Source organism: Dendrobium catenatum, unplaced genomic scaffold (genome assembly GCF_001605985.2).
Source record: "Dendrobium catenatum unplaced genomic scaffold, ASM160598v2 fragScaff_scaffold_1220, whole genome shotgun sequence".
Taxonomy (NCBI): domain Eukaryota; kingdom Viridiplantae; phylum Streptophyta; class Magnoliopsida; order Asparagales; family Orchidaceae; genus Dendrobium; species Dendrobium catenatum.
In genome coordinates this window covers 3,115,339-3,128,483 of record NW_021319682.1, presented here as the reverse complement: position 1 = coordinate 3,128,483, position 13,145 = coordinate 3,115,339, and the positions used below count along the sequence as shown (strand labels likewise).

Here is a 13,145-nt window from a genome sequence, read left to right as displayed (position 1 = left end):
CTTTTGATTTTATCATCATAATTCAACTCCGCAAATAATCCAAAAACCTGTGAGATATTAGGTTTAATAGGAAATTAGCACTTCTCGGTAATTTCTCAGAAGTGATAGAGAGCGAGAAATCACACTTAAAATAAATGTGACACTCTCATTAGCACCATTACACAGGCAGAAATCCAAATCCACCTGTAAACCACACTTAAATAGCACATCTATTGTTTTCAAACCCCCTGCCAGTGCAATCCAAATAAAAATAGAGAATTTAAGAGCAAGTAAGAAAGATTTAAAGTAGTGATATTAGAGTTGCTGAATCTGAACCAATTAACAGGCTGCAAGTTATCATAATATGCAAGTAAGAAAGATTTAAAGTAGTGACATCAGAGTTGCTGAATCTGATATCAAGGGAGCAGCAGGCACCGGGACATTGAGAATAACTTGTTTAATGTGCAGTGGGGCACTATCAGGTAGCTTCCAGGAGGTAGAAATAATATAGTCCTTCACAAGGCTAAAGGAGTTAAAAAAGGAGAGAGATTCTCAAGACCAAACAAAACAACCAAGTTCATGCCATAACCAGTGGTCCCAAATCATGGAGTGAGAGCTATCGTTTCTGATAATAAAGGAGAAAAGGCGTTTAGTTAGATGCCACCAAATGAACAAATTTTCAAAAAGGAGTAGCTTCAGTAGGGGGCGTTGTCCAAGGGGAAGGATAGTGTGCTTTGCACCAGCTGGCTAATGGGCTATCAAATTGTACAGACGTCTAATGAGGGAACAATCAAAAACATGATAAAGGGCGGAGATGCTAGGGATACCCAGCCCCTCAAACTTCTTAGGAAGACAGGTGTTTCTCGAAGAAATAAGATGCTTTTTTTTTTTTAACTTTTGAAGTCACCATGAAAAAATAATTTGGCACACATCTTGTCAATGAGTTTAGAACATGATTTTGATAAAATGGCCCCCCTTATCCAATAAGCGATGGTGTTCCAAATAGTAAATCTCACAAACTCTAGTCTACCTGCAAAAGAAATTAAATTTGCTTTCAAGGTCGAGAGCAGAAAGGTGATTTTCTTAGTAAGAAAATCAAAGTCTGATAGGTGCAGCTTCCTGGAAGAGATGGAGAGGCCAGGTATAAAGGCCCAGGTACATCAGATAATTCCCCGCCAAGTTAAGGTTTGAGAATATTGCAAATATCCAAAGCCAGAGGAGTGTGTTGGGAAAATATAATAGAGCCCTTGGCATTGTTAATTTTTAGCCCAGAAAAGGAGGGAAAAAATAGCAATATTTCCATTCGGGGAGGTAGCATTCTATAAGGTGGCCTTACCAAATATCAATAGATCTTCAGCTTATAGAAAATGAGTAAAGTTAAGATTCTTAACGTTGATCCCTTGAAATAATTGTGAAGAGGTGGTAGAATGCAACAAATTGGGTATAGCGTCCATGGCAAAATACAAAATGTAGGTAGAGAGTGGGCAACTGTGTCTGAGGCTCGAGGTAGATGGAAAGAAACCATCCAGATCTCCATTGAAGTACAATGAAAAATGAACATTAGAAATACAGGCTTTGATCCATGAAATGAAAATCAGAGGCAGACTTTTTTGCACAAGCCTTTTTAAAAATAAAATCCCTAGAGATAATATCAAAGGCCTTGAAAATATCCAGTTTTAGCACAGGGCAACTAAAGAGCAGGCTTTTTGTTGACTCTTTTAACATTTTAGATGCCAGTATAATGTTTTCAGAAGATATCTTGTCCTGAATAAACCCAGCTTGGGCAGGATGAATCAAGCTACTCATAATAGGTTTGAGATTGTTTGCAAGTATCTTGACAATGATTTTATTAAAGATATTGCAAAGAGAGATCGATTTGAAATCAGCAACATCTTTATCATGACAAAGCGTAGGAATTAAAGCAACAATAGAGATTTGGCTCTTTTGGGAAGGTAATAGGTTTTGAAAAAAGTACTTGGTAGCTTTGCAAACATAACTCCCAATAGTCTCAAGTATTCTTGTATAACTCAAAGGTGAACCTGTCAGGCCCAGGTGCATAAGATGAGGGTGAGGAAAAAACAGTAGCTTTTATTTCATCATCAGTAATGGGGCTAATCAGCTGAAGAGCTAGGTGAGGATGAATGACTTGACCCAAATAATTGGCAGTGAGGTCAGTGTTGGAGGGCCTTGGGGAGTTGTATGAATTGGAAAAGTGGTGAATAAGGGCACTAGATGTGTCTTGAGGAGAAGAGGTGTCAACAGGAGTAGAAACCTCCTTAATCAGGTTATAGTTCTCCCTAATATTAATTTTGGCATACAAAAACTTAAGGTCATCCTTGACTTCAAAAATCCACTTGGTTTTGGATCTCTGCCTAATCCAAGAAGACCAAGAGGAAGCACATAAAGGCAATTGCTCATTGCAGATTGTAAGAGAGCTGAATTCAAAGAGGGGTTCCAAAGGGTCTTGGTTAAGAAGAGACAAGAGCTCTTGCTGGTGGGATTTGAAGTTTAACATTTTGACCTCTAAATGTGAGGAAGACCACATTTTCATTTTAACAGCTTCTTTAAGCGCCTACAAATACTGATAAAAAACAGAAATTAGATTCCCCAGTTTCTGTTGAGAAGGAACATCAATGAGAGTATCCCAAAACCTTCGCTCCTTAGTCCAGAAGTAATTAAACATGAACCTATGCTTAAGTTTTCGAGGGTTATTAGTAAGATGATGTGAGAGTGATCAAAAGAGGTTGGGCTATCCACTTTGTAGTAAGACAAAGGAAACTTGTCAAGCCATAAATCACTAGGCATCTTTTTTCAAAAACAAATAGGTAAATAGTTATCACCATATTTTAAAAATGGGCTTATTTTATATATAAGATAACTTTTTTATTGATAGCTGTTCTGAAGTTAAAGTTTGATGATGTTGTATGCACCTTCTCGATAGGAATCTTTTTGTTTTTTCCTGTTCCTGTATCTAAGCATGTGTAGCTTTAAATTGTTTTAATCACTTGTATGTTTCTCTATTCATAGGTCATCTACCGGATAAAACTTCCAGGTCCTGCTATTTTGGGTGAAGGCAAGCCAGAAAATCAAAATCATGCCATTATTTTCACTCGTGGTGAAGGTTTGCAGACAATAGACATGAATCAGGTAGCTTTTGATCTTTCTGAATCTCATTTAATATTGATATTTAATGTTTTCAATGGTTTCTATTCATCTAGGATAATTATCTGGAAGAGGCATTAAAAATGAGAAATCTGCTTCAAGAGTTCTTAAAAAAACATGATGGTGTGAGATACCCTTCAATTCTTGGTGTCAGGGAGCACATATTCACGGGAAGGTAGGGCTTGCGAATTTCTGTTTAAAATGATTGCTTTATGTTAAATGCTTTTTCTGCCTTCGTCTTCTCCTGGAAATCTTAGAGGTTTGTTCCTGCTTCTTGCAGTGTTTCTTCTCTTGCATGGTTTATGTCAAATCAGGAAACAAGTTTTGTGACAATTGGTCAGCGTTTGCTTGCAAATCCTCTTAGGTAAGATTTCCTCTTCAGCAACATGAAGAATAAATGTTTGATATTTTTGTTAAAGCTCTAGGGCTAATCCTCTTTTCAGTCTTTGCACAGGAAGAAACGTTTTTATATCAATGCTTCAGTTTGAGGAGATATTTTTTATTATCTTTCAATAATTGCTTTCAGTAATCCTCATAATTGAGGATATTCATGCATGATTTTCTTCTTCTTTTTTTTTCCTTATATTTTCTTATAGACATACCCTTTAGATAATACTTCTTCTTTTTTATATCATTTACACCCATTTTTGTGCTTTAATGTTGCAGACACGGCAAAATGTTAATTTTTTGTATCCGAAGTTTCGATGAACTTTTGATTAAATTAAAAGGTTTGAAATTTTGTTTGCTAAAGTTGTAGGATTAGGTTAGTGATTTTGAGATATAATGATGCAACACAAATGATAAATGTTAAGTTCAATTTCAATATTTTTGTATTTAGTTTATTTATTCATTTTGTTTGTTAAATTATCATTTGTGGATAATTTCAGGTTTGAATTTGAATCATACCATAGCATTAAGTTTAGATAAGTTTAAATTTAAATAATTATTCCTATTTTTTGAACTTATCATATAACCTGTTTCTATGAAGTTGTTTTCATGACCTGTAATTGATGATAACTTAATAATTTGATTCAACATATTTTCTTCATCTTCTCTGTCCTAGTAAATTTCATTGTCTATTGACTCCTCCCTCGCAGAAGTTTCTCAGCTTTTCCTCTGTCACGAAATTAATTGATATCCTCATGCATGCTAATTGAACTGATTTGAAACCCAACCCCATCTATTGAAGTAGTAGATTAATGCCAGTGTTCTTCAAGGATTAATGATTGACATATTGAGCAACAAGATCTTTTTCAACACTCATTATTTCTATTCTTAACACTTGTGATTTTTACCTAGTGAAAATGTTCCTCATATTAGGGAATTGTTTTGCCTTCTTTAGATTATTATATTATGAAGAAATATTCAAAATAGTCCAACTAAGCTAAATCAAAATATTCTGCCATTGAAGAAAGGTGTCAAAGGTCTCGGATAATTTGTGCGGTCACAATGCTAAATCATTTGAGGGTCATAAATGAGGTTAATGTTGATTGGTGTTATGAGGCTTGTGTGGTTTGGTCATGCAAATTCTGGTTGTAGAAATTATAGGAGGAACGATGTGAGCAGTTGAGAAGCAAGGGATTATTGTTGGGTTTAGGTTTAGGGAATATCTCGATTAAATTCATTTAGTGATTATCAAATAATGTGATGATCATAAAGATAAGTAAAAAGGATATGATCAACTATTTTAATTTAAATCTAAACTTATCAACTTTAAAATCTATCCTAATAAATCAAATTCAAACTTGAAATTATCTTAAAATGTAATTTAACTAACCAAATGCATGAATCAAATCTAAAATACTAAAAAATTCAAAATATATTGAAATTAAACTTAGCCGTAATCTCTTGTGCTGCATTACATTGGTTGTAATTAAAAAAAAAAAAAAAGGTTGTTATTCATTGCAATGTTATATTAAGCATTCCGTTTTTCTTTTGAATATTTCTAACGCTGGATCTTTTATTCTCCTCAGCCTCCAATATGGTAAATATGTGTGTACATTGCCTATTTACTGTTGTAAAATGATTGTAGTAGTGTCAGCACATCCCTGAGTAGTTCTCACTCAATTTTCATGTTTGGTTCCTTGAATAGAATCAGAAGTAGATTATAAATTCCAGTTGCTTCTCTCATAATTTTCTTATTATACAGTTCTTTGTTTCTTGCTGTTTAGGGTTCGATTTCACTATGGTCACCCGGATGTTTTTGATAGACTCTTTCATCTCACGAGAGGTGGTGTGAGTAAGGCTTCCAAGATAATTAATTTAAGCGAGGACATCTTTGCTGGTATCTTCATGAATTAAGTTGAATTATGTATTCACTATTTTCCAAGACAATGATAGCAAACTCATCAACAATCTGAGTACTTTTTATTTCTTCTGTGGTGTAGGTTTCAATTCCACTCTCCGTGAAGGCAGTGTTACGCATCACGAATACTTGCAAGTAGGTAAAGGAAGAGATGTGGGCCTTAATCAGATATCGCTATTTGAAGCAAAGATTGCAAATGGAAATGGCGAGCAGACATTGAGCCGTGACATATATAGACTTGGTCACCGTTTTGATTTCTTTAGGATGATGTCATGTTATTTTACAACTGTGGGATCTTATTTTAGTACTCTGGTATATCTCAGTTTTTACCTCAAAATTCTAAGGACTTTTTGAATTTATGAATTGAAGCTGATCATCTTTTTTTATTTTTTATTTTTCTTTAAATTGCAGTTGACTGTCCTGACAGTATATGTTTTTCTATATGGACGTCTCTATCTTGTTCTTAGTGGACTTGATGAAGGTTTGGCAACTGGTAAAAGGTTCATTCACAACCATCCCCTTCAAGTTGCTCTTGCCTCACAATCCTTTGTGCAGCTTGGGTTTTTGATGGCTCTACCCATGATGATGGAAATTGGTCTTGAAAAAGGATTCCGGAAGGCACTAAGTGAATTCATCATGATGCAGTTACAATTAGCTTCTGTTTTCTTCACATATTCTCTTGGAACCAAAACTCACTATTATGGAAGGACATTGCTTCATGGAGGTGCTGAGTATAGGGGTACAGGCCGTGGTTTTGTTGTCTTCCATGCCAAGTTTGCTGAGAACTATCGGCTTTACTCTCGTAGTCATTTTGTCAAGGGCATGGAGTTGTTGATCTTACTTGTTGTTTATCAAATATTTGGGCAGCCTTATAGATCTGCAGTTGCATACATATTTATTACTGCTTCTATGTGGTTTATGGTTGGGACTTGGTTGTTTGCTCCATTTTTGTTCAATCCTTCTGGATTTGAATGGCAAAAAATTGTTGATGACTGGACTGATTGGAACAAGTGGATCAGCAACCGTGGTGGGATTGGCGTGCAAGCAGATAAAAGCTGGGAATCATGGTGGGAGAAGGAGCAAGACCATCTGAAATATTCGGGAAAGCGAGGGATCACTACTGAGATACTGCTGTCATTTCGATTTTTCATTTATCAATACGGGCTTCTCTATCACTTGCATATAACTAAGACAAAGAGCATATTGGTATATCTATAACTAGTTATCTTAAGCAAGATGATATGTTGCAATATCACAGGTGAAAATGGGAATCTTAACTTAATTGGTTCCTTGTTTTACAGGTATATGGCGTTTCTTGGCTTGTGATCTTGGTAGTATTGCTTGTCATGAAGGTGAGCTCTTATGATTCTTGGCAGAATCTAAATTTTTTGTCGTCCATGATAACTTACCTAAATTATTATTTCTTTTCATATCTGGTTAATGTTGATTTGTTTTCATGGAGTGAATTTGTCATTGTAGTCTTCAGCACGATCTGGTTTGATGCAAATTTCTTTCTTTGAGTGTCTTCGGTTGTAAACTCACTAGTGATTGTTCTTTGAGGCACCCCAACATTCTAGGATTCAGTTTCAAAATATATTGTGTTAGTTTCAGTTTTGTTGGGTTCATAAGTTTCCAAGTATCCATTTTCATCTTGGTTACCTTCTTTTTCTTGTTCAAGAATTAAGAATTTTTTTAAAAATTGCATTCTAATACCAACTTTTTCCTACTAACTTCAATATTAAAGCTTCGTTTGGGATGACTTTCTTATCGTTTCTTAAAGCAACTTTTTAGTACAAAATTTTTAATTTTTATAATAAAAATCTGTCTTACGAAGCAATAAGAAAGCAGTCCCAAATAAAGCCTAAATTTGCTTGCAATATTGAAATAGTGGGAGTCTGATTATCTAAATACATATAATCTTGTATTAATCAAGTTTCATTTTTTGTTTGTTTAAGTGATATAAGCCTATTTTAAACAGGCATGTTGTATCAATTTCAGGAGCTATTTACAACCTTAGTTCTCTGGACCTCTCTATCTCTCTTCAATTTTAAATAGGGAGATTTACATGCGTACTATCATATACTATTCTATTTACATATTTAACATCTAAACCTTTAATATTACATACATACCACCCATAGTTCATTTTAATATCAAATATGAGTGATAGAAATGAAATATATGAGTGGTGGGAAGGAAATATGAGTAGTATATTTGATATTAAAATAATATAGGGTGGTATGTATGTAATATTAAAATTTTAGGTATTAGATATGTAAATAGGATGATATAAAATGACATGTATGTAAATTACTAAATTTCCCTTTTAAAAATATCTGTGTCTTGTTTATTAACTCATTAACTATTCGCAATAATCTCGTCTCATTATTGTTATCTTGTGCAGACTGTATCTGTTGGAAGGCAAAGATTCAGTGCGGACTTTCAGCTTGTTTTCCGGTTGATCAAGTTCTTAATCTTTGTTACATTCATGTCTATTCTGATCATCTTGATCGCTATCCCTCACATGACCTTCCAGGATATCATAGTTTGTTTCCTCGCTTTCTTGCCAACTGGTTGGGGTCTACTTTTGGTACGCTTACACTATCATTTAACTTTACCATCTTATCTTATATTTCATTATTTTATTTCTTGTTTGATTCCTAACTTCTTTTAATGTTTTGTTCAGATTGCACAAGCATGCAAAGGTGCTATGCGCAGATTTGGGCTGTGGGGCTCCATTAAAGCTCTTGCTCGAGGCTATGAGATTATGATGGGGCTGCTTCTTTTCACTCCTATAGCCTTCTTGGCATGGTTTCCCTTTGTTTCTGAATTCCAGACAAGAATGTTATTCAATCAAGCTTTCAGTAGAGGACTTCAGATTTCTCGCATTCTTGGTGGACACAAGAAGGATAGAGCTCGAAACAAGGATTAAATTAATAGTGAATGAAGTTGGCATGCAAACCATGACCAGAAGATTGGAGCATTTGTATGTTATTCTTCCAAAACTACTAATTTTTTCCAAGTTTTTTTGTTTTTTTGTTTCCTTTGTATCTTTTGTATGAGCAGGGTTTTCTGTGTTTTTGGGTGCCAATGACCCATAATATATCTGATATTGGTGATGACTTGTTTGAAATTTCATTAATGAAAATGTAGTTATTGGGTTTTTGGCAGCTATAAATCTGTCTTTATTCCATCCCTTTGAAATTTCCAGTATTTGTTGTAGCACTCTATTCTGATCTTCTGGGTTTATACATTCTGCAGTTACTGTTGGAACCCACAAAAAAAAATGTTGGGCGCCTTTTTTTCTTTTGGTCTTGGGCATCTTACTGTGATATGCACTGTTTGTTTAATTTGATTTTTTTGAAACTTAATTCTAATAATAAGTTGTGATATTTTATTGTTGATTTTTTTGTAGATGTCAATTTTTAGAGTTTTTTTTTTTTTTTTGAGCTTATATATTAATTTATTATTATAATGAGTTATAATTTAACTCATCATTTCATCACTTTAATATCATTTTATTTCTATTAAAAATATATAAAAATAATAATTTTGTTTTTTTGTCCCTTGAGATTGAAATTCACCTCATCATTTTGAATTTCCTCAAATCAAAATTTTGAAGTACATTAAAAAAAAAATTGAATTACATATACATGATTTTAGATGTAGCTTTTAAGATCTTGATTATTAATTATTTAATATATTAGCATGCAGGCTTAGTGTTTATTTGGGATGACTTTCATATTGATTCTTAAAATATTTTTTAATATAAAACTTAAAATTATTTTAAAAAGTAATAATAAAGTTGGCTTAAATGAAGCACTAGTGTTGTACTTAAGTGCTTATTTCACATAGCTTTTTTTTTTTGGATACTTTGCTTCTCAAACAATTATAATTTTATAATTTTCTCATTTTCAAAAACATCTGAGATAAAAATACTTTTTATAATTATATTAGCAAAATTATTATTTTTTTTATAACCCATTTTATAAAACGTTACAACCATCTCAAACATATTATAAATTATGTCTAATGCATTTTGAAAACCCTAATTTCATACATCAGTTATCTTTTTTATTTTTGTTTTCTAATATTCAGTTTATTGATTTAAAAAAAATAATTGCTCATTATATCTAAATATAAATTTTGATGACGAATTGATATGAAAAATGAAGACAAAATTAGTTTAAAGATGATGCATAACTTTTAAATTTTACTTTATATACAAGATACCTTGAGATTTGAAAACTTGCAAAGGATACTGAAATCATTTGATTAATATTATTTTTCATTGGGTTTGTATGTAGGGTACATTGCACAATATTTTCATATAAATTTCATTTGTGGCTCTTTGAATAAATATAACAATGATGATGGTCATTAATACTTGTACATACATATCAGTATTAGCATGTCCATTAACCTTTTTTAGAGCAGATAGAACAAACTCTTTCCACCCCCTTGGGCATTTTAAGTGATATTTAATGTTAGTGAAATTATTCTATGCAGACGCCGAACGCCGTTCAGAGGCCAACCAAAATGTGCCACATCACCCCCTGCTCAGTACCCGGCTTGGTACCACTCGGTACAGCTCGATATCCATCTCGGTACCATTGATGTGGCGCATTCTGATTGGTCTCTGCACGGTGAAATGTGTTTGACGTCAGTTCACTGTCCGCACAGAATAATCTCTCCAACGCATAATGTTTGATCATGGTATAAAGCTTAGTACAACTGAATTATATTAGAAATGGAGGTATTGTAACTGCTTTTGTATAAAGGTTAGCGTTCTATAAATTTTTAATCTATGGATTCTACAACTAAGGGAAATGTTGACAAATCAAATTCCTTCATTCCCAGCTTCTCATTTAATTCACATATATATCAAACAAGGCATAATGCGTGTAATGAAACAGGTTAACATACTTACAATGTTGCAAACATATAATAATTTCTGTACATGACGCATGCAGAAATACCTATAATTTGCGGTTGCTGGAAGCTGGCAAAAAAGTTAAGACCAAATCTCATTTAAGAAACTATGGAAATTTCAGATACTTACAGCTTTAAATTTCTCTATTATGCTTTATTTATTGCTTCTGCGCAGGTGAATCAATATTATATCTTCATTTTGTCGAGTTATTCTGATTTTGTCATCTATGTACCTGCAAATAAGGAAGAAATCATGGCCGACTTGAGATAAGTTTATCAGTTCAGTTGTTGCAGAGCAGAAATGCGTACCGTACGTGGATAGTTTGTAACAAATTATATCTATTAAGAAAACCAATATGTCGAAAGATCTAACTTTAAATAATGCAAATTGGCAACTTACAATAGTTCCATGCTGTAACTAGTTTTCATATCGAAGGGGAATCTGATTGAGCCAGTAACATATGCTGCACTATTTATTGTTGCTTTAAATTTAGTTGCATCAGACTTACTGCAGAATACAACATAATAGAATGTAAGTCTACATTATGTTAGAATATCCTGATAGAAATTATATAAAGATGGATTTGAATATTATTGAATTTAGTTTGAAATTAGTGCTGCATATAAAGTAAAGAAAATCTAATGATTTTCAAACCCATAATAAACTAATTTTTATTTCATATTGAAATGTGCCGTGCATAATTTTTTTCTTGAAGTTTTTTCAGTAAGATGAAACGGAAAATTCAATTTTAATGCACAATTTCTTCAGGAAATCAAGGTTTGAGAGAGATGATTGTAGTGGATTTTCTACTATTTAGACACTAATCGCAATATATAATTGTGCAACTTGAGAGTTTATGATTTATGAATTTGGATGTAGTCATGTGATAATATGTAGCTCATTATAAATCTATATTAGCAAATTTAGAGGTGTCAATATTGGACCCGACCCGAACCCGATCCGAAAATTTCGGGTTCGGGTTCGGGCAACCTGAACCCGAAACGGATCGGGTTCGGGTTGACCCGTTGACCGAAAATGACCCTTTTTTGACCCAAAAAACCCGTTTTAACTCGCCAACCCGAGATTGATCCGTTTTTACCCGAAATGCAGAGTTTGACCCAATTTTGGACTCGAAAGCTAGCAATTTTTTGTTCGACCAAGGTCATTCGAGTCGGCCGGACCCGGAGCGGGTTGGGTTCGGGTCCAGAAAACCGACCCGTTTTCATAAATGGGTCGGGTTCGGGTTGACCCGAATAATGTCGGGTCAATTTCGGGTTCGACTCGAACCTGACCCGTGACCCGAAATTGACACCCCTAAGCAAATTCTATAACCTCCAACGTCCTACATTAGTTAGATCAATATTTATGCTTCATTTGAGACAACTTTTTTATTGCTTCTTAAAGCAACTTTTTAGTATAAAAATTTATTTTTTGTACTTGAAAGCTATTTTAAGAAGCAGTAAGAAAACCGTCCCAAACTAAACTTTAATCGAGCTAGGTCTAAACTAGATCAACAAGTGAATGCATGCATATGAATGAATACAAATATGCATTTATCTAATACATTCATGCAACTATATATACAAATGCACACATATTTGTTAGACAATGAACTTTTTTTAAAAGATCCAAAATTGATCATAAATTGAACAAGTTTAGATAGAATTTAACTGAGTAAAGTAGGCCTACTTGAATTGAAATCAAATAATCCATCCTATAACTAAGCATGACTCAACTTGAGATCTAACTGAATATTATTATTGGCATTCTCTATTTCTACGGCTTTCTTTACATGTGACTGGCAACTGTGGGTATAACTCTTCAATGGCTGATTATGATAACTACTTGGGGGTTTTGTATTATAATATAAGAGGAAAAATTGATTACCGATTGCATAAAACTTCACTTTGGATTTCAAATTCCTTGAACTCAAAAGTTTTAGTTGATCAAATGAGAGACTTGAAGGATTCTAAAAGAAGCTTTCTCCTTGTACCAGCACGTTGCTTACTTTCTGGTGAATTCTTAAATTAATTCTTCTTCCTTCTTCTATGTTTGCTATTGGTGATTTACATTTAGTTTTGTTATTTTATTAAAGATAATGAATAGCTATTTAAGATTAATGTTTCTTATCGTTAAATTTTGTCGATATGAATTTCTTATCTCACATTAGATTTGCATTAAGAACTTTAAACAAATAGACATCTTACATCATATTTAGTATCAAAGTTACAACTGCTTCATAATATCTTCTAGATGTAGCATATAAAAATATGAACGATTACTAAAACAACAAAATGATCTAATTTAAATGAAATCAGTCTAGATATGAATCTAGACAAGTTAAATAATTCGGATGGAGTTACGAGTTGTATTCCTGCATTCCTGGGAACCCAATGGTATTTTCATATTAGACAGATAACTTGGAAGCGTTTTTTTTAATGATGAAATAAGGTTGATCCCCATAGGTTGAAAAATAATAGAACTAGTTCAAATATATTGGCAAAATATGAAATCACTAAATGACAAGAGGGGGGGGGTGAATTGTGAAAAACTTTTTCTCAATAAAAAGTAACCCTAAACAGGAGTTCTAATCTTTTTGTTATTTTTGAAATTTGACAACAAAAACTTAAACAAATTTTCTTTCACAAATTTCACCACGCAATAATTATGAAAAAATTAAGTGCAAGTAAAAGTAAATGAAGATAAGAAAAAAACACACCAAGATTTTTATAGTGGTTCGGTCAAACAATGACCTACGTCCACTCC

The 13,145-nt window shown here is 33.2% G+C and overlaps 2 protein-coding genes across 6 annotated transcripts in view; one reads left to right on the top strand and one right to left on the bottom strand.

Annotated features, from left to right (window-relative positions):
- The window catches only part of LOC110104358 (callose synthase 3), a 52,280-nt gene extending 43,656 nt beyond the window's left edge, over positions 1 to 8,624 (top strand). For 2 of the 3 annotated variants that reach the window (XM_020833422.2, XM_020833423.2), the window contains exons 35-43: positions 3,007 to 3,126; positions 3,198 to 3,316; positions 3,422 to 3,505; positions 5,313 to 5,425; positions 5,529 to 5,758; positions 5,858 to 6,652; positions 6,748 to 6,798; positions 7,851 to 8,036; positions 8,133 to 8,624. In XM_020833422.2, the coding sequence (XP_020689081.1) occupies positions 3,007 to 3,126; positions 3,198 to 3,316; positions 3,422 to 3,505; positions 5,313 to 5,425; positions 5,529 to 5,758; positions 5,858 to 6,652; positions 6,748 to 6,798; positions 7,851 to 8,036; positions 8,133 to 8,378 (1,944 nt within the window). In that variant the 3' untranslated portion in view covers positions 8,379 to 8,624. The remainder of the gene's footprint in view (positions 1 to 3,006; positions 3,127 to 3,197; positions 3,317 to 3,421; positions 3,506 to 5,312; positions 5,426 to 5,528; positions 5,759 to 5,857; positions 6,653 to 6,747; positions 6,799 to 7,850; positions 8,037 to 8,132) is intronic. The other variant, XM_028699183.1, reaches the window with a different exon arrangement.
- A 1,652-nt stretch (positions 8,625 to 10,276) lies between these two features.
- Positions 10,277 to 13,145, bottom strand: part of LOC110104369 (probable plastid-lipid-associated protein 12, chloroplastic) — a 24,940-nt gene continuing 22,071 nt past the window's right edge. For 2 of the 3 annotated variants that reach the window (XM_020833442.1, XM_020833441.2), the window contains 2 exons: positions 10,779 to 10,886; positions 10,277 to 10,611 (listed from right to left, as the gene is read on the bottom strand). In XM_020833442.1, the coding sequence (XP_020689101.1) occupies positions 10,533 to 10,611; positions 10,779 to 10,886 (187 nt within the window). In that variant the 3' untranslated portion in view covers positions 10,277 to 10,532. Of the gene's footprint in view, positions 10,612 to 10,778; positions 10,887 to 13,145 lie in introns of those variants that run through there. The other variant, XM_028699182.1, reaches the window with a different exon arrangement.